Source organism: Pleurodeles waltl, chromosome 3_1 (assembly GCF_031143425.1).
Source record: "Pleurodeles waltl isolate 20211129_DDA chromosome 3_1, aPleWal1.hap1.20221129, whole genome shotgun sequence".
Classification (NCBI taxonomy): Eukaryota; Metazoa; Chordata; class Amphibia; order Caudata; family Salamandridae; genus Pleurodeles; species Pleurodeles waltl.
This window is the reverse complement of record NC_090440.1, coordinates 1,321,903,015-1,321,930,197: the sequence shown is the minus strand read 5'-3', so window position 1 is coordinate 1,321,930,197 and position 27,183 is coordinate 1,321,903,015. Positions and strand designations below refer to the sequence as shown.

At 41.1% G+C, this 27,183-nt stretch overlaps 1 protein-coding gene across 2 annotated transcripts in view; it reads left to right on the top strand.

Moving 5' to 3' along the window:
• Nucleotides 1-27,183, top strand: part of MGAT5 (alpha-1,6-mannosylglycoprotein 6-beta-N-acetylglucosaminyltransferase) — a 599,358-nt gene that overhangs the window by 166,603 nt on the left and 405,572 nt on the right. For both annotated transcript variants that reach the window (XM_069224676.1, XM_069224675.1), the window contains exon 3: nt 2,728-2,895. In XM_069224676.1, coding sequence (XP_069080777.1) covers nt 2,728-2,895 — 168 coding nt within the window. The remainder of the gene's footprint in view (nt 1-2,727; nt 2,896-27,183) is intronic.

Genomic DNA, 27,183 nt, shown 5'->3' with positions numbered 1-27,183 from the left:
ACTCTCTCTATCCTCTGGCACCAATCTAAATCCCTTTCCCAGTCTGTCTTACCCCAGGCTTTCGCTATATTGCATTTTGCTATCCCGATTGCCAGTCTTACCCAGATGCCCTGGTACTGGGGCCACGTAGTGTCTCCCTGTGTCCCCAGTAATAATAATTTAGCCTCCATGGGGACCTCTAACACCATAACTTGGAACATCACCTTGGTTAGTTTGGACCAGTATTCCTTTATGCAGGGGCACCCCCATATATATTATGTGAAAGAACGTGCCTTCCTCATTACAGCTACTCAGGCACAATGGTGAGTCAGTTCTCTCTATTTTGTGTAGTAATGTCTGTGGGTAGTATGACCTATGGAGTATTTTAAGTTGCACCAGCCAGGGGCGAGCACTGATAGCAATTTCCCCGAGTCCTCGTAGGGCCTCCCCCCACTCCTCATCCTCAAGGGTACCCAGGTCTTCAGCCCATGCCTCCTCAAGCCCCCAGAAGATCTGGTGCATTGTTGAACAATTTCCTATAAATCCCTTTTCCCACTATTGGTTCCATTAGTATCCTATCCTCCAAAGATTCTTCTGGCTCTGGTTTGGGCCAGGACATATGGTATCCCGAACTCCTGAGCATGAGCTTTGGTCAATCCATCAAGCTGCCCCTTTGGTAGGATCTACTGCCACAGCACCAGAGCAGGGTCTTGCACCTGAACCGGAGCACTGAGTTTGAGCAGCAGCATTTCACAGTTTTTGACCTATCTAGAGAAGTCTGTAATGTAATTCTAACAGCCGGGCGTCCCTCAGTCAAGACAGTATACGCCTGCCGTTGAGACAAATTTTTGACTTTGTGCTTCCAGAAATGTTGATCTCCTTTCTGCCCCTTTGTCTGAGATTTTTCAGAGATTTTGATGTTTTTTCTATTGTTAGCTCAGAAAGGCTTTGCTTTGGACACAGTTGAAGTGTATCTTTTGACCATCTTGGCTTTCTTGCAGTTGCGGAGTCTAAATCACCTGGTGTGACTCACCTGTTTAAGTTGCCTTTTGTGATCCATTTCCTAAAAGGACTGCAACATATGTTCTCTATAAAGCCTTGAACCTAGTTTTGGCCTTTCTGATGTGCTTGCTCTTTGAGCCTTTTCACAATTGCCCTTTGCGCCTTCTGACTAATGAAACAGCTTTTCTAGTGCCCATTACATTAGTCAGGAGGATTAGTGAACTGTAGGCACTTTCTTTGCACCCTCCTTACACAGCTTTTTTTTCCCAGACAAACTAGTTTTGAGAACATGTGCCTCTTTCCTTTTTTAAGCGGTGACACATTTTTACGTAGGCCAGACCAGCACACTGCCAACTTTCTTTGCTCCACCTCAACCTTCCAAAGAGGAGGAGAGATTCCATCACCTGGACCCAAAAAGAGTTATTGTTCTACATTGATCATATCAAAGAGTTCCAGGTGGAGGATCAGCTCTTCATTCAGTTTGTTGAGGCGAAGGAAGGAAAGGCTGTAAAGAAACAGGCCATCTCCACTGGATTGGTCTCTGTATTATAATCTGCTGTGCTCTGGTGGAGATGCAACTCCCTAAGTTCTTGCATACTCATTCCACCAGGTCAAGACTACAACTACTATGTTAGCTCACAGAATCTCTGCCCTGGACATTTGTCAAGCAGCAACATGGGCAACCCTGCACACGTTTAACAAACACCACTGCCTCACGAATCAGGTTTGTTGTGATGAGCACTTTGGCCGTTCGGTCCTCCCGGACTTTCCTGTCTAAATCTTTTCACAGTCCCACTTCCAGGGAGGTATTGGTTGGGGATCTATTCTAAGTTCTGCAATCTGCTGCTAGAAGTCTCTACCAGATTAACAACTTACTTACCTTTGGTAACGCCGTATCTGGTAGAGACTCCATCTGGCCACAGATTCCTTACCAGCCCTCCCATCTGCCTGCTTCTGCATAGGGTAACCCTTGTAGATCCTTATTGTCTGCACTCTGATCCATCAGCATTCTGTAGAGGCTCGCTGCTTCTAGCACGAAAAGGTCATGAAATAAAACTGATGTCATTGCACTAGGATGGCGCTTATGTAGGCTTTTTACATGTCACTTCTGGTGCAGAGAATGCTGCTGACATGGAGTTGAATGATGCCACCTACTGGCGTGCAGAGGTACTCCTCAAATTTCCATATCCAGTCTGATGCCTGGGGAATATTTTAAGGTTAGGAATCTGTGGCTAGCTAGAGTCTCTACCATATAAGGAGTTACTGGAGGTAAGTAACTTGTTCTACTTGTAGGCTTCTTGTAGGCTTGCCCTTTCTGAGGGACCTTTTTGCTACCTGTTGGTATTTATTACATCATTCCTCATTACTAGGATTTGGACCAAAGGCTTGATATTCACAAAGGTAATTTGCAGAGACACTGCTGCTAATTTTTGAATTCCACACCCTTTAAAGTGTTGTACATCTCAACCTGCACGTACATCTCCTTTGGGTTTGAGTGTGTTTGTTTGGTTACCAAAGAGGACACGCTAATTTTGAAATTCTAACAGTTAACAAACACACAGAAGCAAAGAAATGTAGGCATCTCAATGTAAATAGATGCTGCTTTAATATATGCACTTATACATTGAGGAAGAAATGACAACATGCAAGGACAGCATAGAAATCACTTGTGACTCACTCTTTGTTCATAAAAGACGCCTATATAATTCATTACTTTAAAAATATGTAAATTTGTTTTGTCCATAGATCTCAAGAAAACTTTAGCAGTTTTACTGGACAACATTTTGCAGCGTATCGGAAAATTGGAATCCAAGGTGGACAATCTTGTGCTTAATGGAACAATGGTAAACTCTACGAACAGTACCGTCACCCCAGTTCCCAGCCCAGGAGCAGTTGAAAAACTAAATGTCGCCGGTATGTATGAAAATAGGTTAATTTAAATACTGTAGTTTAAAAAATACAAATTATAAGGAGTTAGGAGGCTTGGGTGCTTCCCTTAATCACTACCTTTATTAATCTTAAAAGTGTCCTAATCAGTATTGCATACTCTAGTTTACTTTTCTGTCCTGCGGGTACACCCTCATTATTACGATGGTATAGGCACTGTGCAGAAGAAAACTTATCATTGCAAAGACAATTTAGCCCATCCATGCTCTCCATTCATTTATAGAATTTCTTTTGAGAAATGACTGCAGGGATGGTAATCATAGAAAGGCTGTTTCTAAAGATGTTCACAAGACCAGTTTCTTGGACTGAAGTGGCTATTCATTCTAGCACAGTAGCAGTTATGTTTTTTTCAGAAAGAGCAGTTTAGCATAACCACAGCACTTGTTACTAGGAATCAGCAGACTAATATTACGCTGGGAGAGACAAACATAGCCTGAAATTCTTTAGTATAGGCTAACTGATGGGTCCTGTAAACCTTATATGTAACCAATGTTTGAGCCCTTTGCCATCCTGTAGCCATAAAGTCGGTTTTCTGACCTGGACCAGTGTAATGAGACACATTATAGTTCAATCTTACAGTAAAGCAAATGTCTGAGGATGGTGTGGTATTTTCTGATCTGCAGGCCTTGCTTTAGCCCTTTATAGCCAAGACCTTTTAATTTTACAAAAACCACATAGACTTTATCAGTTCAAGGCAATATGGCTTCAGGGAAGGTTTGGGCACTGTTGAACACTGCTTGAATATCCATTAATTAGTAGGAAAGTATGTGATCGCGAAGGACATTTCACTTTTTCTTGCTTTTATGGAACTTTCCATTGGATTTGCCTGATATAATTTATGGCACGTATTACTAGATTTGGATCTGGAGGTCGCCCTGGTTAGCGTTTTGCATTGTTATCTTCTAAATCTATGTGCCAGGGGAGGTTATGCACCCAGAGGCGAGTGTTCCAAGACATTCAAATTGTCCAGAGGGGTACGTTAGGGATGTATCTTAGCACCCATAAATGTTATTGTGTACATAAACAACCTCAATGCTCAGTTGGCCCAAAGTGGACAAGATGTCCCTCCGATTGACAGGCTTCAATGACCTGACCTACTTTACGTAGATGATGCCATTTTATTAGCTCCAACTTCTTTGAGCCTTAACCGGCTTCTATATTATTTTGCTACTTTTATGACTAATCAGGAGGTGGATATTAATTATAAGTCCCATCTTATGATTTGGAGTGGTAAACGGCTTAACGTGAGACCCATTAACTGCAATGGACATGTTTTGTCAGCAGTGAGTTGCTTCCCCTATTTGCAGGTAAATTTTGATTCATCTAGAATATGGCATAGCAATATCACTGCTAGGTGCCTCATATATACTCAGTTGATTAGGGCTCTTTCTTACCTTGTACTGCTGGAAGGGGGAAACCCTTTTCACCTTTTTTGGAAATATATATTACCTAATGTATACCTGTGGCACTTATGGTGTTGGGATGTGGGATTATTCTAAGGTAGTTTGCCTTCATATGGAAGAGAACTGTTTCTGTTGCAGGTTACTATATCAGCCACCTTGTTGTCTGTATTTTGTGTGTCATGAGGAGCTTGGACTGAGGTATACTGAAAATATCATTTGGCTCTCTCTACTGAAACTTTGGTTGTAAATTGAAAGTACTCCAGAGGTGTCTCTAAACAAAACTCTTAATGCAACACTGTTTGGAGAGCGACCATAGAAGATATATCTCTTGGCCCGCTTACATTAAATCAAGTTTTTTGAAGTTGTGTTTGAAGATCCTAATTGTATTAGGAAATCCAATATATTTGGATGAAAACTGTTTTTATGAGGAAAGCAGGAGTTCGAGGGCAGAGGTGGAAGTAACATAAAACCCTATATTCAACAACATCTTTTATTATCCACTACAAATGGCCTGGAAGTATATTTGCTGTCCACACCCAATTTTTGGAAAGGGGGGCTGTTGAAGAAATTCAGACTTAGATCATTTAGAAGAAGTGTGCTGTGCTTCCCGTTAAGTCAGTATGGGATAACAAATGTACATGTATGCCCCTGTGATGACACATCCCCTCATTTTATGTTTTTTTGCTGTTATATCAAATATACAAGGCAGTTCTTTCTTCCCGTCTTGAAAATGCATAAGACATTGTAGACCTGCCTTGCTATGTTAACAAACCTTAGTGTCAGCCATATATTTGTGTAAGTGTTGGTTCTGTTTTAAAATGTAACCTCTACAGCAGATACAGTATGCAACCTCCCCGTTCTTGGTAATTTCATTATTGATTCAGCAATTTGTATGTGTATTTTGCATTTATGTATGATTTTTAAAGGAGAATTTATGTATTGAAGCAGTGAACTGGTACAGTCTGTTCTGATGATTTTAAGTCTGTTTTGATGTACACCTAATGATTTTGTAGCATTTTAAACATTCATTGATTAATGTTGTGATTTTTTTAAGTTGTTAGTAATTCTGTGATTAAGAAGTAATTGATTGTTGGCACTTATATGTTTTTTCTTAAAACCAAACTAAGTTATTTTGACTTGACTATAGGTATATGTAATATATACTTTGACACATGGGCTTTTAGCTAGCCCTCGTCAGCCATTGGTCTGCCCTTGTCATCCACACTTTTCTTCCAGTCAATAGAGCATGCAGTATGGGAAAATAGGGCAGCCCACTTCAGCCATTGATGGTTTTCAGTTTGAGTGGCAGCATGCTTCTCTTTCGCAAAGAGCACTTTTTGTAAAGAGCACATCTGCAAAGTAGTTCCCTTTATTACCAAGGACTACTATGGACATTTTTTCTTCATGGGACAAATTTGTTTTTTGCTTTTAGCCTGCATTTATTGTAATTCGGCGAGGGGCCAGCAGTTCACCCCAAAAAAACGTTTTACAGATACCATAACGAAAAATAAAAAATATTGTCAAAAGGAAACGACTGCCAGCCAATGCCACAATTATGGCCTTTTCAAATGCTTATATGGCTGTGCAATGGCAGCACAGTATGTAGTGAAGTCTTTTCTTCAGCATTAATAATGCTAATTCTCCTATGTTTGTGGTTGTTGGTTTTAGCATGATAAAACAGGATGCCATGGCTCAATGAGGTTTTCCTGCCTGCAGAACAATTGCAAATTATAAATAATTTTGTTAATCAGTCGAAATTTTCAGAATAGCAGAACCTTGCATTTTCTGAGAAATTCTCTTAAAATAACTCACATATGATTGAGATTGACCTACTACCTCTGTTGTTGAAGTCTGCCCTGCCCTCTGATCTGCTTGTTTGCTTTCAGTGGTGACAAACCGTAAGATTGTTTGTCTCTTATGATTGTTTTTGTTTCATTGTTTCTATTCCCCTAGTCATGTCAGCAACATTTGTGCAATTAATTACGGACTAAAGATAAAGTTAAATATCACTTTGCAGCTGTGTATTGTGCAGGGAGTGTATGTATGCAGTGCCCTAGTTTTAGTGTTGACAGTAGTCAGGTTGAGAAGATATCATTGTGATACGTGTGCGGGGACAACCTATTGCTACGTCCCTGCAGCAAGCCTGAGTTCTGGGTAAAAGAGGATGGTTTCAAAGCGTCGGTTGCTTTTCTGTAGTCTTTTCCAAAAAGCTTAGCGTTGAAACTGTGGACACCTCTCTTTGACCACATGTACCGGGATAGAAGCCATTAGAGGCGGTTCTTAGAAGCTGGCTTTTCGCATGGTCACAGTGTGGAGGTAAACTGGGCAGGGCTGTGAATCAAACATTTAACAAGACTGAGTGCCTTAATATTTCATCATATTTCCCCATGGTGACAGTGACTTTTTCACCTCTAGAAAGGGCCGACACAAGCTATTTATGTTAACTGCGTGACTTATGTCTGTCTTGTCAGAGGGGCTTGTTAAAATGTTATGTAATTCTCATTGTGGTACTTTAATATCTATTTTCCCCGTTCTGTGAATGTTGGATAATATGTAAATGTTGATATAAATGTTCTTTTGATGTCTTTGCAGAATGTATAGATTTTCTTCCTCTAGCTCAACAAATGAGTGTGTGAATGGCTATGTGAATAAATAAAGCGCCATTTAGAGTTTGCCTGTGGTCTGAAAAGTGGTGGCATCTCGGGATGGGGTCTGGTGGGGCCAGTGCCACATCTGTAAACATACTGCTCACCATTAGTGACAGCCAGCCAAAACAAACATCATCCTCATCCTGCAATGTTATTCCTGTTTACATTTTCAAAAATAATAATTATACATACAAAAATAAATAAAATAAAATAAATACATGTTTTATATCTCTCTCTCTATATATATATATATATATATATATATATATATATATATATAGATAGATAGATATATCTCTCTCTCTCTCTATATATATATATATATATATATATATATAGATATAGATAATACTAAATAAATAAAAATAATATGAATGTACTCTTGTAAGCTTTACTTTGCCTCCCCATCACCTATGTCTGTCAATCTGTCCTCCATCCCCACTCTGTTCATCCCAAACCCATTCTACTACTTTCTTCTCCAAAATAACCCTGCCTAAGCTCTTCCCTCCTCTACCACATCTAGCTCACTCCAAACCTCAGTTTACTATCATGATCTCCCAAACAACCCTACTAAATTCTCCCTCATTTATTTAACCTTTGACTCATCGAAAACCCATCCTGCTACTATGATCGGCCTAACTTTTTCCACAGACTCTTCCCTCCTCTAACTCTCCTTTAATCATCCCTACTCTTTAAATGTACTTGTTTTTTCCACTTTGTTGTGTTTCTGTAGTTTTCTTCATGTAACATATCACTCGTATATAATGCACGCAGTGAATTAAGTTGCCTCTGTCTCTAAGTGAGTTAAGGTTGTTGTGTAGGCTATTATAGATAGGTGTGGAGTTCAGACTGAACACATTATACATGTCTCACAGTGCCCGTCAGTGGGTTGTAAAGGGGTTCAGAACAGGGGCAGCTCCTCCATTAGGGCAGAGGAGCATTGCTTCCCCGCCAGCAGCGGCAACTGCAAACCCTTTACAAGGAGACGATAATAAGCAGTTTTATTATTGTTTCCTTCTAAAGGGGCAGGGCACAGCACTCCTCCTCAAAGCTGATGTGTGTTTGGCCGACCATCTCAGGCCGGCCAAACACACATGCGCAGTAGGCTCTCTCAGCCTGCACAGGCTTCCAGTCTCCCTGGGAGCGCCCTGGCTGGGCGTTCCCAGCCAATCCTGTTGCTGCTCTGAGCAGCATCAGGATTGGCTGCAGGGCAGGCTGGGAGCCTGTACCTGCAGCATGATGAGGAGATGGAAGAGCAGTGGCAGAGCACTGCATTCAGGTACGTTTTTTTTTTTTTTTTGAATCAATATTTCCCTTCCCAACCCCCCAGGTCCCCTGCTGACCCCCTCTGCACACCGCCTGCCCCCTTTAATTCCCGTGAGCCGCAACTGGTTCAGAATACATATTTCTGCAATCCTGACCTTTCTGCATGATGAGTAATGACCAGGTGTACCATTTGTAAATGTGATTATGTGCAAAAGTGAGTAAAGGAGGTACACAGCTGTCAAAATATTGACATTGCGAAAGTTAAAGAAAATGCAGTGAGTGGGTGAAATGTGTGTCGAGGTGATGAAGCAGAAGAGATGCAATGAAGTATGAGGAGGAGAGAGTGAAAAGAGGGTGTTGAAGAGAAAGAAGATAGATATGAGTTATGCAGATTGTTTCAGAAAGATATTAGGAGAACTAGAACACATGTCTAACCTAGAGACTGCAGAACATACAGGGAGTGCAGAATTATTAGGCAAATGAGTATTTTGACCACATCATCCTCTTTATGCATGTTGTCTTACTCCAAGCTGTATAGGCTCGAAAGCCTACTACCAATTAAGCATATTAGGTGATGTGCATCTCTGTAATGAGAAGGGGTGTGGTCTAATGACATCAACACCCTATATCAGGTGTGCATAATTATTAGGCAACTTCCTTTCCTTTGGCAAAATGGGTCAAAAGAAGGACTTGACCGGCTCAGAAAAGTCAAAAATAGTGAGATATCTTGCAGAGGGATGCAGCACTCTTAAAATTGCAAAGCTTCTGAAGCGTGATCATCGAACAATCAAGCGTTTCATTCAAAATAGTCAACAGGGTCGCAAGAAGCGTGTGGAAAAACCAAGGCGCAAAATAACTGCCCATGAACTGAGAAAAGTCAAGCGTGCAGCTGCCACGATGCCACTTGCCACCAGTTTGGCCATATTTCAGAGCTGCAACATCACTGGAGTGCCCAAAAGCACAAGGTGTGCAATACTCAGAGACATGGCCAAGGTAAGAAAGGCTGAAAGACGACCACCACTGAACAAGACACACAAGCTGAAACGTCAAGACTGGGCCAAGAAATATCTCAAGACTGATTCTTCTAAGGTTTTATGGACTGATGAAATGAGAGTGAGTCTTGATGGGCCAGATGGATGGGCCCGTGGCTGGATTGGTAAAGGGCAGAGAGCTCCAGTCCGACTCAGACGCCAGCAAGGTGGAGGTGGAGTACTGGTTTGGGCTGGTATCATCAAAGATGAGCTTGTGGGGCCTTTTCGGGTTGAGGATGGAGTCAAGCTCAACTCCCAGTCCTACTGCCAGTTCCTGGAAGACACCTTCTTCAAGCAGTGGTACAGGAAGAAGTCTGCATCCTTCAAGAAAAACATGATTTTCATGCAGGACAATGCTCCATCACACGCGTCCAAGTACTCCACAGCGTGGCTGGCAAGAAAGGGTATAAAAGAAGGAAATCTAATGACATGGCCTCCTTGTTCACCTGATCTGAACCCCATTGAGAACCTGTGGTCCATCATCAAATGTGAGATTTACAAGGAGGGAAAACAGTACACCTCTCTGAACAGTGTCTGGGAGGCTGTGGTTGCTGCTGCACGCAATGTTGATGGTGAACAGATCAAAACACTGACAGAATCCATGGATGGCAGGCTTTTGAGTGTCCTTGCAAAGAAAGGTGGCTATATTGGTCACTGATTTGTTTTTGTTTTGTTTTTGAATGTCAGAAATGTATATTTGTGAATGTTGAGATGTTATATTGGTTTCACTGGTAATAATAAATAATTGAAATGGGTATATATTTGTTTTTTGTTAAGTTGCCTAATAATTATGCACAGTGATAGTCACCTGCACACACAGATATCCCCCTAACATAGCTAAAACTAATAACAAACTGAAAACTACTTCCAAAAATATTCAGCTTTGGTATTAATGAGTTTTTTGGGTTCATTGAGAACATGGTTGTTGTTCAATAATAAAATTAATCCTCAAAAATACAACTTGCCTAATAATTCTGCACTCCCTGTAGTGGTGAAGAGGAGAAAGGGAGTGATTGAGACACTCAGAAGATCACTGCCCCCTCCTAAGACCATAGTAAGGTTTAAATAATGTTTATAAACCGCCTGCTTTCAAAATATATATATATATATATATATATATTTATAAAACCTACGGGCAGTCACCAGTAGGTAGTCACAGTGAGGACCTAGTTTCCATAGGAAAAGCGCTTTTTTGACTTGGCTATATCTTTGGCACCATTGGAAGAATCATCATGATATTTTTCCCCAAAAAAGTGTCAGGGTGGGTCTTGTGCATGGAAAGTTTTGGGGTGTTTCATCAAGTGGGGGTGAGAAAAAGGGGTTGTCAAAAAAGTGTGTTTCCAGAGTTAATTTGCATAGAGATTTTAGACATGACTACAGCCTGAATCGCTGGACGGAATTACACCAAATTTGGCAGGTAGCTCTTGATCTAGAAAGCTTGCGTTTTGGTATTTGGTACAAATCCATTCAATAGTTTGAGATTTTAAAGAAAATCCAAATGTGTATATTTAGAAGCGTTAATAGTTAACAAATTGCCCTGATCTTGTGCAGAGATCTGATTGGCTGCCAACACTTCAACTAGGAAGTGTTGCAGCCATTTTGGACCTCTGCTTCAGACTAGTCCCAAACAAATGCAAAAAAAAAAAGAAAAGGGGGCAAGGCCCTAACCCTCTAGCTTTGGTCCTGAGGTCCCCCTTGGACCACCCAGGGCAAAAAAGCTTTTTTTTCCCCTTTAATTCACAGTGAAATATTCACTAATGTTGCAGTGAATTAAAACAAAAACAAGCAGCTGTGGTCTCCTGTGCTTGTTATAATTGTAGCCCCCTGGTATTCCTGGTCCCTGGAGCATGCTTAGTTTATTTTAGAAAATAATTGAGGGGGTGCATGCCCCACCCCTTCAAGTGTTTAATAATAACTTGGGGAGCACCACCTCCTTGGGTCTAAAGCTAATATCATGCTGGCGGCTGTGCTGACCCCTCTGCACCCCAGGGACCACCAACGCCCCGGGGCTATAAACAAACATTTATGTGTGGGAGGTGGGCGCGTGCAGACCTACCTGGGACCACCACATCCCTGCAGTAAAATAAACATTTACGAGGGGGTTTTCGTGGACTCCCGGCCCCGGGGTCCACCACCACCCCAGGGCTGGCCCATGCTGAACAAAGGAAGGGGACTGTGCGGCTCCCATCCTGGAGCCATCTGTGGTCCTGGAAACCACCAGCTATCTCCTGAGGTCCTGCAGACATGCAGGCAGGGAAGAGATAAAAGTATTGCTCCTGCGTGGGGGAGCAATGCCAGCTCCCACAGGAGGGGGGATCTGATGGGGACTGCTGCCCCTTGAGGCTCCCCCCACGGTCCTTGACATATATATATTTTTTTAAATCAATGAATCCTGCCCTGCATATTTATCTTAGATGAATACGCAGGGCAGGATTCATTCTGTCACGATGATCATTTCACAGAAAGTAAATCTCAACTGGAAGCACTTACAGGTATAAACAAAGCAGGTGCCCAAGTTTAGGATTCACTTCTGTGAAGTACTAATCATCCTAATTTCTTGCATGTGATCAAGGGAAAGCAAGTTTTTTTCCCTCTACATTTCCACCTTGAATAGTTATCTGTAAACCTTGATGGAGGTGTTTGCATCCTTGCTTATTTCAAGTGCAATATCTCATGTAGTGACTGTGATGAGTGGGTTCATGCTTGTCAAAAGTTCCCTTTTAAAAACTACAAGTATGTAAAATGGCCTAGAATCCCTGGCCTTTTGGTCCCACCATATATACATTAGTGGTATGCAACATCTCCCACCCCTCCCCCCTGTTCCCTGGAAGATGGACAGCTTACTAAAAGGACTCCCATAGTGCTTTTCCCATTGATTTTGTTGATGCATTATTGATGCATAGCAATATGATCACTTCTCCACCAAACAAACAAAAGCCATGTGTGGCGCGAGGTTGGATGGTTATAGGGTGTCAGCCATGTGCGGCAATGGTTGGATAAATGTAAAGTATTTAAAACTACTTTGTTTAAAAAAAAAAAAAAACATACAAATTCCCTGAAAAAATGAAAGGTTAGAGGTATGTTCAAATTGTGCTCACAATTCAAACATACAAAACCATTGAAATTCAGCTGTTTTAGTTAGTTATTTCAGGTAGTTATAACTTGTGCCCTAAGGTAACTATAACTCTCGCCATTGCTATGCACTATTAATTACCCCAGATATCACAGCGCTCATGACATCTCTTATAACAACATTAAAAGTATCAATGTAACATTAGCAGTCAAATTAGCAGTCAAATTATTGATGAGAAAACTGTGCATAGCAAGGACGTGAGTTATATTTACCTTAGGGCAAGAGTTCTGTTACTTGAATAACTCTAACAGCTGAATTTCTGTGGCTTTGTATGTTTGAAATGTGAGCATAACTATAACGTCCCTGCAACCTTTAGTTTTTAAGTGTATTTCTATTTCCTAAGTATAACATCCCTGGATATCTATATTTTATTTATTTTATAACTCCCAAACTGCTAAATAGATTTACACATAAGCTAACTAAATGAGGTATTTTTGGACCAAGATCTAGCTATCTCCCAAATCTGGTTTAAATCTGTTAAGCGGTTCAGGCTGTAGTCCAGTTCAAAAAATAAAAAAATCCCCATAGACGTTGCATGGGGGAAAGTGTTTTGCCCCCCCCCCAACACCCTTTTTCTCGGCCCTGCTTGACTTTCCAGACAGCAGCCAAACGAACTAGCTTATGGGTTTTTAAAATGTTGTCAAGAGTCGTCAATCAGTCCTCCTGTTGTAGATGGCTCTGGCAGTTTTATCTGTGTCCCCCTAAAAATCACATGTAGAGAGGCACTGCTGCTTAAAAGCTTCAGTGACATGCATTGTAAATGTACATTAACATCAATACTGCTTAATTTGTTAAAGAATATGTGCTGGGGCCCAAAGGTTTGCTCAGAAACCGTTGGTGGATGCTGCACGGATAGTGGTGCTGAATACCAATTCTATGTAGTTTTGATTCCACATCATGCCTCATTAATTTTCCTCCAGATAACCCCTGCCTTTTCACCACACTCTTGCACTAATTTTCATCATCCCTGCTTTCTTCTTTTATCACTGTTTTTATGTTTTTTTGTTTCTCTCTCTTGCTCTGGATCAAAGTCTGTTGCAGGAAAATAAGTGCTGATATTCAGAAATGAGTGCTGGTGGGCCCCACCTGCATCCACAGGTTGAAGTGAAGCACTGCCTTCATACTCCTGTAGTAGGCAGTAGATGTATTCCTTCCTTTGCTTTGGTTTTTATTCTCTTTTGATAAAACATGTTTTTGTTTTACCACTGATTACCAATATTTTTTTCTTTGTATGTTATGTCAACTCACCCGCGTTTGCTTTTTGAGTCTTGAACTCTCGTGACAGTTAAGCAAATAATGGCACCTTCTAATATTTGTGTGTTATACCTCCCTTTGATATTGCCATATTCTAAAACAAATTTTTAATTACCTGTGCATGAACATGTGCGTGTTTTACACAATACGCCACGTTTGAAGTTGCATTCCATAAGCAAACAATAGTTAGGAGAACTTGAAAATCCAGTTTCAATCTAAGTGACTTTCCTCCCCGGAAAGAGAGATGCTCTGGAGAGGCACATTGAAGCAGGCACCATTGCAAGGTCTCAGGGCAAAAATAATAACATCAAGCATATTAAATGCCTTGCTGTGAAAGAAGGGATTTGCTGTACATAAAACATGGTATATCCTCTTCTAAATCAAAGGGAAGTCAAGTGCTTGTTGTAAACAGAGGAGCAGATGAGTCAGCAGGAAACAAAAGAGCAAGGTATAGCTGACTGAAGTCTCTTGGATGGCATCTTCAGGAACTGATATAAAAGACATGCAGGTAACCTTTTTAACAGAAAAACAAAGATCACCTTCTTAGCATCCACTCTTTGTGCAGGTCATCATGTTGTATCTGTCATTGACATCACTCACCATGCACATTCTCTCCTGGAAAGTGCCCAGGGGGTGCAACGGGCATGTGTGGCCGCTTTACACGCACCTGGGGCGCTTTGGTATTACAGAAAGGGCCGCAGATGCTTGTGTAGCCCTTTCTCTAATACAGATAGTGCTGGGGCGCATAGAGAGCCAGCGCTGTCACCAGAAGGTGTACCCTCATTTGCATAAGGGCGTGGCCCCCATGCAGGTGAGGCAGTCCCTTTGCTTCTGGCCCGTGCTGTGTTATAGACATGGGCGCAGAGGTAAAGAAGGTGTCAGGAGGAGCACCAACAGTGCGCCTTGATAGCAGCCCAATAGAGGGGGCAAAGGGTGTCCTATGGACCCCCCAGACATCTCCTTGCAGGTGGGTGTGGTTACTCACTGCACCCACCTGCAAGGGGATCTCTAACCCCCCTTACAAGTGCAGACAGGTTGCTGCCTGCACAGTGAAACACAGAGCAGCAGCTTGAAAGCCGCTCCGTATTTCACTTGAATGCGCTTGCCCCCAAGGCAGCGTGAGTTTGCAGCTGCCAGGGGAGCAGCACATTCATGCTAATACAGTGCAAGCTCCTTATTTGTACAGGGAGGACACACCTTTTGAAAGGTGCTCCTGGCGCAAACAAGGAAAATGTGCTGTATGCGTGATATGACCCCTCATGTCTATTTCACTTTCCCTATGTTCTCACACTCTCTCACATACAACCGGGCTCCCCAACAAAATGCCCTTACAGGGGACTGCACACATTTTACAGAGAGGAAGTAGCACATACTTTTCCTCTTCATGGGTACAGCTGAAATTTACCGAGTCCACATGTGACTAGAGTCACTTGCACTAAACATCAATCTCTCCACAATCTGAAATCGGGGACTAGTACTCATTACTTTCTCCATTATGTTGAATAGCATTATGTGTAAAATTAAATATCCGATCATCCTAATGAGTCATCGAATGATTGATAGTCATTATTTGCCGGACTTTCTCTTCACATTTTTAAGTCCTGTGATCTACTCTCCAGACCCATGGTGATCAATACACAGAGAGTGGGCTTTGGTTCAGAGCCCTGCAGTCATCTTCTTGACACATTGTCAGTCAATTCTTGGATCACCGAAGAGACGTCCGTTTCGCCATCACTGCTTTGGCCATTTGGATATATGCTTTCTCCTCTAGTGCCTCATTGGAAAGTATTAGTGACTAGTTGACATTTCAGAAGGGCTCTCATTTATCAAATTGTTTTACCAATTGAATCCTTCATCTCAGATTTGCATTTTATATATTAAGCATTTCCTCTTAGCGCTGGCTTGATAATGCAGTTGTTTGCAGTAATATTGTTATTGATTCTTTAAAATGAAAAAAGAGCAGGCATTGCCTTCACCTCCAGGAGTACTACTTTCTCACTTCATGCTAGTGGCTGTTTAGGGTATCATTCCGCCTTCCAGGAAGTGCTTCTATGGGAACAAATGATGGATAATGTATATCTGAAAAGTGCACTCAGCCATTACACTGTTTGCCACGCTTGGTACGTTCACTTCTTTACCTCCCGTGCGCGTTGTGTACAGAAAACTGTACTGAAAGCGAACCTTTTTGCTACCATTTTTTCCAGCAATGGCAAAACAACCACAAAAGACTTCAGTGTGAGGAACCGCATTCATGCTTGTAATGCCTTTGTGAATGCCTGAGTTGCATGTTTTGGAACATTAAAGCCATACTGTTTTCTTTGCCAATGTTTGGTTTTTTCTCTGTTGCAGATTTTTTGTTTTTTAAACTGACCTTAAATTAGCTGCCAATTGATCCGTTCCCATGTGCTTTCGCTGTGTGTGCCGCCGCTTCAGAATTGCTGTGTGATCTTTTGAAACTGTAGTCAACCTATTTGGTATTAAGCTGTTCGATTTCCACTAACTCTGTAGCTTATCCCGTCTCTGCTCAACTAGGGGCGCCTTTTCATCCGGTCACCAGGCCACTGCTGCCTGTCAGCATGGCCAGTGTCTCCTCATCGCGGCACCAGGCCGCTGCTAGAAAGCATTGGCAAAGCCAGTGGAACTGCCTTATAACTGTAATGCTGCGTAGATCTGCTTATTTTGCCACACTTTATTTGAAAAGCACTGGTTAGAGCAAATTGAGTAATAGTTGTGCAGAGGGTGCACTGAGGGATGGGTCCGCCTGGTTGTTTCAGGTACCATTAAGGGGCGGACCAGGGAGTTTGGTTGCAACATAGATTTTTTTTTCATGTTAACTTCTAAGATGTCAATCAACCAATCAGTAGTTCTTGTCACTCATGAGGGTTTCCAAGTTTGTCAGCCTTGTTGACAAAGTTTAATTTCGATGTTTGGCATATTTTTTGTTAAGGTATTTGCAGATCGCGTGATTACCTCGAGGGGTGTCCTGGTGATGAAATATTCACATTTGTAAATTAGTTTCTCCTAAGATTCTTAGTTTAGTAAGAAGTAAGGATTTGCTATTAAATTACCATATTTTGGATATTCCAAAGTGTCGCTGTTTTTGTTTTGCTTTGTCCTTTCTTGATAGCATAGAGGTAATTTATTATTTGTGTTAATGCGCACACACACACACACACACAACTCCCTTGCTCTCTTTCGCCTGAATTATGGCAGTAGATATAGAGAAAGGAATACAGTAAGCAATATTGGAAGAGCGCAGAACTGCTATAGCAGCTTTTTCAGTGCCAGAAAGAAGTTTACTATTCACTTTTGATTTATAACCAATGAAGATCACAAACATCGTAAAATATTTAACTTGTGATTGTCCTATCAGTCGTAATTGAGTTTATGCATTTTGAGGAGTTTTCAGATTCTTCTCACTTTTGTTTAACAATGACTCAAAAATAGCTACTTTTAGTTTCATTTTGGCATCATGTATGTATTTTTGGAATTAATCCCATTTGCAAAGGCAAAATATGATTTTCCTTGTGTTTTAGAATGCATTTTGATTAGTGTTTCCTGCATTCACAATTGGGGTCATCACCTTTGAAATGTCACAAGTCCTTCGACATTTAGGCAAAAATGCTGGACATTCGCTTGAAAGAAACTATCTCACTCTCTGTAGCATCGGGAATTACATAAATGAGCCATGATTTAGGCAACAGAAATTAATAGTTGTTAGTTTTTCCAGCTGTAATAGGTTGCATGGCAGAGTATTGGCAATAAAAAGATCATGCTAAACTAATACAATAGCAAATTAGCAGCAACCAGATTATTGTGGAGGTAAGCAAACATAGGTGAGTGTAGAGTTGCTATTTTAAACTCCATATCTATGCACCTTGAAGATATATTTATATCAAGGGTCACATGTAGATGTAAGTATAGTGAACCTATACTTACCTATATACTCTTACCTCCATGATATTCTGGTTATAAATATTTTTAAGCAGAATATTTAAAACGTTGTATCTGGTATTGCGTAGGTGTAAAGCATAAGAAGCACTAACTTCTATGGTGCTGATTATGAGTGGGCCGAAAAGGGGTGAGATTTTTATTGCAGGAAGAAATTATCAACTACTAGGGATGCAGTATTTACTGGGTGCATGAAATACCTCTTTCTCTGAGTTTGTTATATGGTGTCCCACTAAAAGGTAGGACCTCCTATTAGGACTACAGAATTTCAGGATGTCGGGAGGGGGTCTGTCCACACCATCTGGATCTGTTGGCCCAAATCCTAGCTAGCTCACAGTGCCTCACCTGACTCCTCATCCTTCTCAGTGTAACAGAGGGTTTCAGCATCCTTGAACATGACCCTCTGACTCCAAAGAAAGTTGTCCAAACAGATCTTACCCCTTTCGTTGTTTACTTATGCATGCCCAGCGTAAACACAAAGAAGATACAAATAAAGGTTTTCAATCATTTCTTGAAATAACGTTATTCTTAAATAGAGAGAATGCGCCTCGATTATTAGGCATATAAAACAAAGCATTGTAATCAACAATACTAACATGCTGAGTTAAATAAATAACCCAACCATGGCAATCTTATTTCTAGATATCACTACCTACACTCTGAGAGAATAGTGATGTACCCGCTGCCCGATCTAGGAGATAGCTCGAAACCCTCATACCTGAATAGTTGTGCAAGGGAGCTGGTCTAGAGTGCAGTTGGTAATCCTTATCTGCGAGATGGAAAATCAGCGTCAGCTGAGCTGCATATTGAACAGAGGATTCGTTCCAGGACAGTCGTGGCCGGTGTGCTACTTTGACTACGCTAGGTCAGTGCACAGTTTATATAATCAAAACCTCACTGTGTTAGAGGTGCAGCTCTGATGCAATGATGCCTCTACCTTTCGGGAGCTTCTCCAAACAGCCAACACAAGCCCTAGGATGTCTTGGCCTGTGTTGCAAGCCTTGAATAGAGTGTACAGATTATTTTGCTAGAAACGTTTACTGAAAACAAGCAACATGTACAGCATGTTCTCAGAACAACCTTGTGTAACCAGAATGTGTGTAAAGTGTCATTGCTAAAAGGGATGTCAGCCTAAAATGTGTAAAATATAAAATTGAAAACTAAACGAAAATGGACGAAGTGGGGCCAAGAAGGCCCCATGACATGTTTAACTCATGAATACGAGGAATCAAATGTGTAATTAGTGCTTTCTGCATTTAATTGGAACATAGTATCGATTTTCCTGTGTTACATTTTGGCAGGTTTGATCTACCGAACTTTTCCAAGACAAAAATAACTTCTCTTGGAACATGGAATGTTTAAGTATCGTGATACCCAGAATTCTGAAAACTTTACACAAAGGAGTTTCCACTGGGTTTGAAATTCAGTAGCATACTCCCAACTGGGGCGTAAGAAAGATCTTAGTCTATTAATAAATTGTTTGACTTTTTTTTACTAGCTTTTTAAGGAAGATATTGCTTGGACATTTGGTATAGTTTGTATTTTTTAGTAATCAGATCATGTATATGCGTCATTTCACAGATTCAACATCAGTGTATTTACCTAGTCAACACTTAGAACAAACCTCTGATCCAGCTGTCTTTCCATACATGTATGGACAGTGCCCATTTGGAGACAGTGCTACAAATGATGACATGATATGTATATATAACAACAGCTCGTTTGGTGCCCTTGAGATGTCCTGGCTCTCCCAACTAAATCCTTTGAATTGGATTTTTTTTTCACCACCTGAACTGCTTTGGAGTTAAACTATACGCAATTACACTTGAGTTTAACATTCTGGCTTAAGTTATTCAGGTTCATGAACACTTTACTCTGATTCTCTTGAATCCTACAAAGACAGTGTTTTTAGTCGTGTGGTTTTAAGAATCTGATCCTAGAGCCTGAACCTTTTACACTTGGTGCTTGACCTACTCTTCACCTCCACATTTTATTTACAAATTCGATGACCTTTCTCGAGCTTAATACAGCCCATGTAACAGCTCTTTGAAAACAGATAATTTGAAAACGTTTTACTTTTGCCTATCACAGCAAAGTTACAATGGTTTGCGAACTTAATGGTGCTGCAGTGGCATCTGGTAGTGGAAAGAACACTGCCCCAATGTTTTCAGTCAGTCGTTTGCATGCGAGGATCTCCATTCATAGGCTGACACCTCGCCAGGGCCACACCACTGCTCCCATCAGGCATGAGTAATTTAGGCCAGAAAATCTTGTATTCCCTTTCCAGAGGGATGGCAATTCTGCTTACTCGGCTTGATGAAGCTGCTGTTGGGGCTTTTGACCACTGTCTACATATGTATATGTGGTTAATTTATTTGAGGTCAGTCCTAAAAATAAACTTCAGGTTGATAAAGTGCTGAAGACATTTCTCCTCCCAGGTCGATATATTGTTCCAGCTCTCTCCCTCCACTTTTCTCTAATCTCACGTTTTTAGTACCCGGAAGCTTCTAAATGTGTGAGGGCTCACACTCAGTAAGAACGCGATCATCCTATTTATCTGTCTGGGCTATTATAATGCCTCACCTAAAACGTTTCCTTGACGTGATAGAAGAGCGGATTCCGAGGCCATAAGCACCTAATTCGTGCTGCTCACCCAGAAAACAACTAGGTTTCACTTGTTTGCAAAGGTGCGATAGTTAATCTCAGCTTTATGCTGGAAAGGTGGAGAAGTGCTGGTATGTAGCTCTCGGCACTCTGAATGATCTTCCGCCTCGTTCAGCTAATATATGTTTTGGAGTATAGAGAGCAGCAGCAATGTGGATAAATGCAGTAACCTAAGGGAAGTATTTTGCTTGTTTTTTTAATTAGAAGACCAGGGCCCTAAATGTCCAGATATCGCCCCGGCACTAGCAGTTTTAATATACTGCAGCCTGGCAAACATTTTCACCTGAGAGCAAAACAAATGACAATTCTGGTCTCTGTTTGCACTTGTGTAACTTTACATTGTCCTTCACCTGTGCCCCTTCCATCTTCTGTTACATAAGTGGAACATTTATTTTTTTCATAAAGAGCAAAGTGTCTGGGGCAGGAAACCATAGTCTTTCCTCCCCATATGTGAGCGCTTGATTTACCTGCTCAGCCATGTGTATTGCTGTCTAAAAGATGTTTATACGCCTTATTTTATTCCACACATCCACCACGCCCCTTCTCTTTGTAGAAAAACACATTGCCGCATTGAAGGCTATCCCACGTTCTCATGCCCACCACTGTTACTGAAATATGAAGGATGCGATTGCTCTGTTGACTTTGCAAGTATACCATGGGCAAAAGTCACATTATATCATAATGGTCTTCATACTGAAATACATCATACGCCTTTGCAAGAACAGCAATATGTTTAATGGACTATAAATTGAGTCATGAAATCATAATGTTTTTTATTGCTTGTATGTTAAGTGTTTACTTCTGGGAAAGCCTCTAATGCACCTGCTCTCCTACCAACCTCACCTAAACATACTTTTATCGTGCACTGAAGACCTTAAAAACTGCTTAAAGGAGGATCAGTGGAGAAAAGTGTGAAGTAATTGTATGTTGCAAAATGTTAAATGATTACAAAGTGCTTTTACCACTTTTCCTGAAGTTGCATTTTTTTTGTATGAGTCTCATTGTACGACAGGTGAAGGTAGAGGCATTGTTTCACTTCTGTGATAGTTTTTCATCCACCAACCCTCACTCAACTTCCTGATGTTGCTGCAGTCCCACTCAACTCATACAAGAGTTAATTTGCTGCAATTATTTAAAGCTGTTATCCAATAGTTTCCGTCTGACAAGCAAAGCTTTCGTCTCTAACCGTTATTGAATTGGTAAGTGGCTCAATCTCTTTCTCTGGCACAGGTCACTTGTGATGTAGTCCTAAATATCTAGTTTCCTGATTCGCTTCATTCATAGAATCAGGGATTCAGGATGCAGTAACCACAACACTTCATGACGCTTGAAAATAGTATGTAATGGGCTAAGCCAAAAAGATTAATGTCAACTCCAAGGCACAGACTTCAGTAAACTTTAGTGTAATTCATTATAAATGATAACCGTGCAGAAGACCAGTCTTTGGTTCATTTTGTCTTTCCTCATGGCGGAATTTCATATTGGACTGGGGAGTTTACAAAAGCTTTTGGGAGCTTCTGCTTAGAGTTGTGGTCTGTTGTATTTTTTGTAATAAACTTCCATTAACTGGGACTTGTCAAAATGGCAAGTGGGTGAAATTAAATTATATGGTGCTCTCACCTAACTGATGTGTGTTTCCCTGAGTGTAGGAGAGACGTGGTTTTGGAACTTTGCAGTTCCATGACTTACTTTACTGCCATTTGGAAAATGGCAAATGCACCTGCTCTGATAGGGTGACTAGGTTATGGTCAGGGCCAATAGAATTAAGCGGTTCTGCAGGCGCTACGATATTCACATAGTCCTGGATTTGCCACATTTGCAACATAATTTATAACCTGCGCCATAATATGCCAGTTTCACAAAAAAAAATTCTAGCTGAAACTGATCAAAAGTTACAAAAAATATGGTGAATCTGGTTCCTGTGCACCAGAAGGCTCTTCACAAATCTTGACTGGTCATCTTTTAGTTGCTAATTCCTGTATCCAAGTGTTGAAGTGGTGCTAATAAGATGAACTCTTTTACCATGCAGTGTTACCAGGTGTAAAAATAAATGAAGTAATACTGTCACAAAATGTGCCGCATTTTGCCTCAGAATTTGCATTTTCTTGCTGCAAAATTTTGTCAAACCTGTGCATAATTGTAGTGGCCCTGGTTAGGGGCTTAGACAAGGGCAGGGAATATTGCTATCCATGCAGATCTCTGGTGAACCGTTGGGACACAACAGCCTTAACACAGTAACACCATCAAGGTCGGAGCAGAAAATCAGGCCACATCCTCACTTTGAGAAACCTGTATCTCTGTGTATTCAGTCATTGGGCACTAGAGGGTTGCGACCAACCAACCAACTCATAGGACCCTCGCAAAACACATCCCTTTCAGAATGTTCATGGGGCTCCCCAAGAAATTCTCTCCATGTCCATGATACCCAGACACATGCCCGTATGAGATTTTTCCTAAAGGGTCTTCCAAATGCCACCTGTTATTTACTTTTTGTACATCCCACATATGTCCTTTTATTAAGATTTTTCCTGGTTCTGTAGCTATAGCAATGTCTCTGTGGCTGCTGGACCATGGGCAGCATCGAGACCATGTTTCTATCACTAAGGGTTGTTACAATCGCTGCCTTAGGCATCCTGGGTGGGTAGATTATGTTGAATTTTGAATTTTTTATCAAACGCTATCTGAGGTGAATGTGGCTTTCCGAAGGCTGTGTGCTTTCCAGTTGGATCCCAAATTTACTTTTCCTGCCTCTAGTGGTGAAACTGCACTAACTGATATCTGTCCAGTCTGTGTCACAGCTTTATTTAGAGTTGATAAAGTGGTTTCCTCACCTTCTTTACCCCCCATTCCAGCAGCTTGCAGTCTGTTCACTGCTAATTTGACCGAAGGCCGTACCTATCCCCATTTTGTTGCTAGGCAATGCAAGAGTGTAATTGAGCTGCAAAGCCGCATCTGTTAAGAACTGTGCTGATGCAGCTGCTTCAACTACTTCCACATTGCAACACCTAATGCACTGGAATTCCCGGCTCTCTTACTTCATGTGCTTAGTATTTTTCTACTCTTTTTCTGCATGGGAGATAAAACTGGAGAAGCAGACATGAGCAGCCAAACTTGTTCTCATATAGGTAGGAAACCACCTCTCTCAGATCTGTAGCAGTGAAGAGAGAAGTCATTGGGGGCAGAGGGGTGACCAGGTACTCCATGCCAGCTGTAACAGTTAATCTTCGGGTCTTTTACTTCTAGGTAAGCTCCCCCTACACTTTAATTAAGCAGGAGCTATCTCGTGGAATAGGAACCTTCAGAGATTGTTCTCTGCTGAAGCTAACATGCAATACATGCATCATTCCACTTTTTTATTTCCATCCTCTATAACTACTGTGTGGTAGGTCATAGTCTTGAAGTCCTTCTTGATGTCTGATATTAAAGGTATTACGAATGTGCTGATATTTAAGTAAGTCAGCCGCTAAATATTACTAAAAACTGAGGGAAATGATGGCCCCATCAACCTTTACAGGTAGTATAATCAGATTGCATTGATCTTTCTTCGACCATTCCCAAAGGAAAACTTGAGCATCGTGGCTACTAAAAGATTGCTTAATTAAAGTAGCTTATTGTGGATAAATGCATTTCTGAGGGCTGCAAGAAGATCTAATTGCATTTGTTAGTTCAGCCTCTAAATATTATTAACATTTCCACCTTGTATATTTACTTTACTCTCAGTAGAATCTATGCTGCTTTTTACTTTTAGGATTAACAGCCAAAATGGTACATGTAAAGGAACATGCGTAGGATGTAAGACTGAGCCAAACTTGAAACTCTAAAGTAATTTCCTCTGGCCAGAAATGCTTTCTACCTAGATCTCATCTCAAATGTGGACATGCATATAGATATGCACCATTCTAGACTGTACCATGAGCCTGGATAAGATGTGTTCGCTTCAAGATATTCCCATTATCACCTGATATTCAGTTTGGAATTACTGGTTGATGCAGTGTAAAATAAAGTGTGTGCCTGCAGTCTGAGTTAAATACTCTTTTCACTTAGTGCAGCTGCCTGCACTGAAAACCTATGGCTATCAATATCTTTATATTCTGTATAAGAATGGGACTCAATGTGCCAGAAGGCCCTGGAATCCTTCCAGGACAGTGATCGCTACAGAAGTGGTATTAGTAGTGCTCCAACCACACTTTGTTTCCATCAGTAGGATTGCTAGCTAATGTCCACATTAATTTTACATGAACACACAGTGCTGTTGTAAGAGTTAGCACAAGCCGCTAGACGAGAAGTCACAGATAACCATTAACTATGTCCTAGAGAGGAAAACAATCATTTCCTGCCCTTATTGCTGGTACTTTAGCACCTTGGATTTCTGCAAGTATGCAAGTAGTGGGTTCAAAGGCTGCGGCTCAGTCGGGGGTTCAAAAGAAAATGAACCTAGCCCTGTACATAAAAATTGATTCCAAACAGGATACTTTTAGGCGCGGGCGAAATTTCAACTGAGCCAGAGTGATCTGAGTAATTCAAGTAATTCTGATTTATTCTTTGATGCAGAATCAGTGATAACAATGCCATTACTAACGCTCGCTTAATTATGGGTAATGTGGGGAGGGGCAAGGAATCCTCGCACACACTATTTGTTTTCTGTTGCATTTAGCCCTACTTGGGGTTTGCTAAAGACATCTTGGGACATTCTGAAAGCTTTCATGCTAATGCATTCCACTCACTGCTTATTTTGGAACTCGTAGTTACTTGTTTTCTACTTGCTGGCTTTATATGTTTTAGTTTTTTATTTTTATGACTGGGTAGTTAGCTGTCTCTCCTCTGACTTCTTGTAAATAGTGCCATACTGTGCATGAGGGGCTTTGGGCCAACCACGTCTGTCATTGCTTGCCTGGAACTGTTAGTGACATTTTCCATCAGCCAGCACAGTGCATTTTTAAAAAGAATAAATTGGCCCTCCTTTTTATGTATTGCTTTGCTCCCAGTTTTATTCACATTTTGATTTACCCCCCCCCCCCCCAGACCACCCATTCTGTAATTAGGAAATTCATCATTTGGAGTCATGACATTTACCATTATCAGATATCACATGTTTCCTGTGCCCTTTAAAGAATAAACAAATGAACCAACGCAGCTCCTGCACCCGTATTTAATGTTAAAGGGGCAGCTGATGAACGACGAGACAGACGCACACAGCGCCCGCCCTCCCTGCGTCTGTGAACGTCCCGGAGATAGTTGCTAACCGCTCGGCTGCCCGCAGTGACGACGATTGGAGTGGGTAGGTGCTTTTTCTCAGAAAAACACACAAGATAAGGAAACTTTAGCAAGGCAAACTGGCATCAAGGTTCTCTTTTTAGTGAAAATAAATACAACTAGCTTTCACACTAGGTGGTGATTATAGAGGTCCTGGTATATTTAGTATTCCGACAGTGCTTTTAATTTGCTTAATTTAATCTTTTGTGCTACAGCCTCAAAAAACTGTTAATAACACCTACAGCTTTTTTATGCATTTGTATTATTTGTTTTCTGTCTTGAATCGGCCACATTATAAAATGTCCTGCAATTAATGATTTTAATAAATAATTGTGACTACACTCATATAACACACTCTGAGACAAACGCAGTTATCTACATTCTCTGCATATTTGTTATCCAGCTCATTGGTACTCATTTCATCAACTTCAGAAGGATCAGCGTCTGAGTGCGCGCAGAATGCTTTGTGACGCCTGGGATTGAGAATAAGCACAACTACACAGCATAATCCCTAGTGCAGTGCCTACGTGCGAAGACAACCCTTCTCATTGACCCTCGTTTTAGAAGAAGGAAATACTGGTTGGCTACTTAAATTCAAATTAGCGACCGCCAGGCAGCAAAAATCTCTTCAGCAGATCCATTCACTTACTGAGCTCTCTTTGTGGTTTAGCAATCCTGCTAGCAGTCAAACCGGAAGCAGATTACTGCATTCTTGTGCAGAAACCAGTGCGTTTGCTTAGAATATATATAGCATGCGTGATGCAGCCCCGTAATAAACATAAGGTTGAGATGTTGCAAACTAAACATTTCTTTTAAGACAGTTGCTATTTTCTCCTAAAATTAGAAGTCATCAGTGGCACATGGATGTCACCACGTGGCCCATGTGTTTTGGTGTTTTTAAAGATCTTACGTTGGCTCATAGCTGGTATGAATCAAGGTGTTTTGATGTGCAGTTGAAAAACTGTTGCGCAGTAATGAAGACGACATTAGACATATGTGTTTATTAACACAACAGACCGCTGCAGGCGTTATATTTATACGGTGATGTACTGGTAGGCATTTACAGCTAGTTAATTGTTTGTCTTCTTTGAGACGTACCTATTACCATAATTCAGCCTTCGCCAACGAGGAACACTGTTTTACAGAAATCAGTATTTGGATGAAAAACGTACTTCATCCATAGTATGGCCGCTTTCTTTTATCACAGAAATGTTCATGTACATTTTCTCATTTAGGAAAAAAGTAATGAAGCATGCGAGGCTGAAATGCCAGCTGTTTACATAGTTCAGTATTGAACATCCTTTTTTTTTTTTTTTTTTTAACCCAACTGCTCTTCTCTTTCATCTTCAGTCAGCAGCCTGGTTGACCATTTAGTTCTCTCAGTAGTGACACCTCGGGACTTTCTTGCATCCATATCACTCCTCTAAAAAAAAAGTGCGAATGAGCTTATCAGGGCCCATACTGTTGTGGTGGCTTATTAGAAGTATATACCAGCAGAGTGTTTGAAGTCTGACCCTAATTTTACTTTTAAGCCTGTGGGGTTTTACGTTGTATATGTGGGAAGGATCAGATCAACGTTCTTGTAATTCAGAGACCCTGCTTCAAACTTGACGGTCAGTTCACAGTATTTTCTGCTGTACAAAACCATTCAG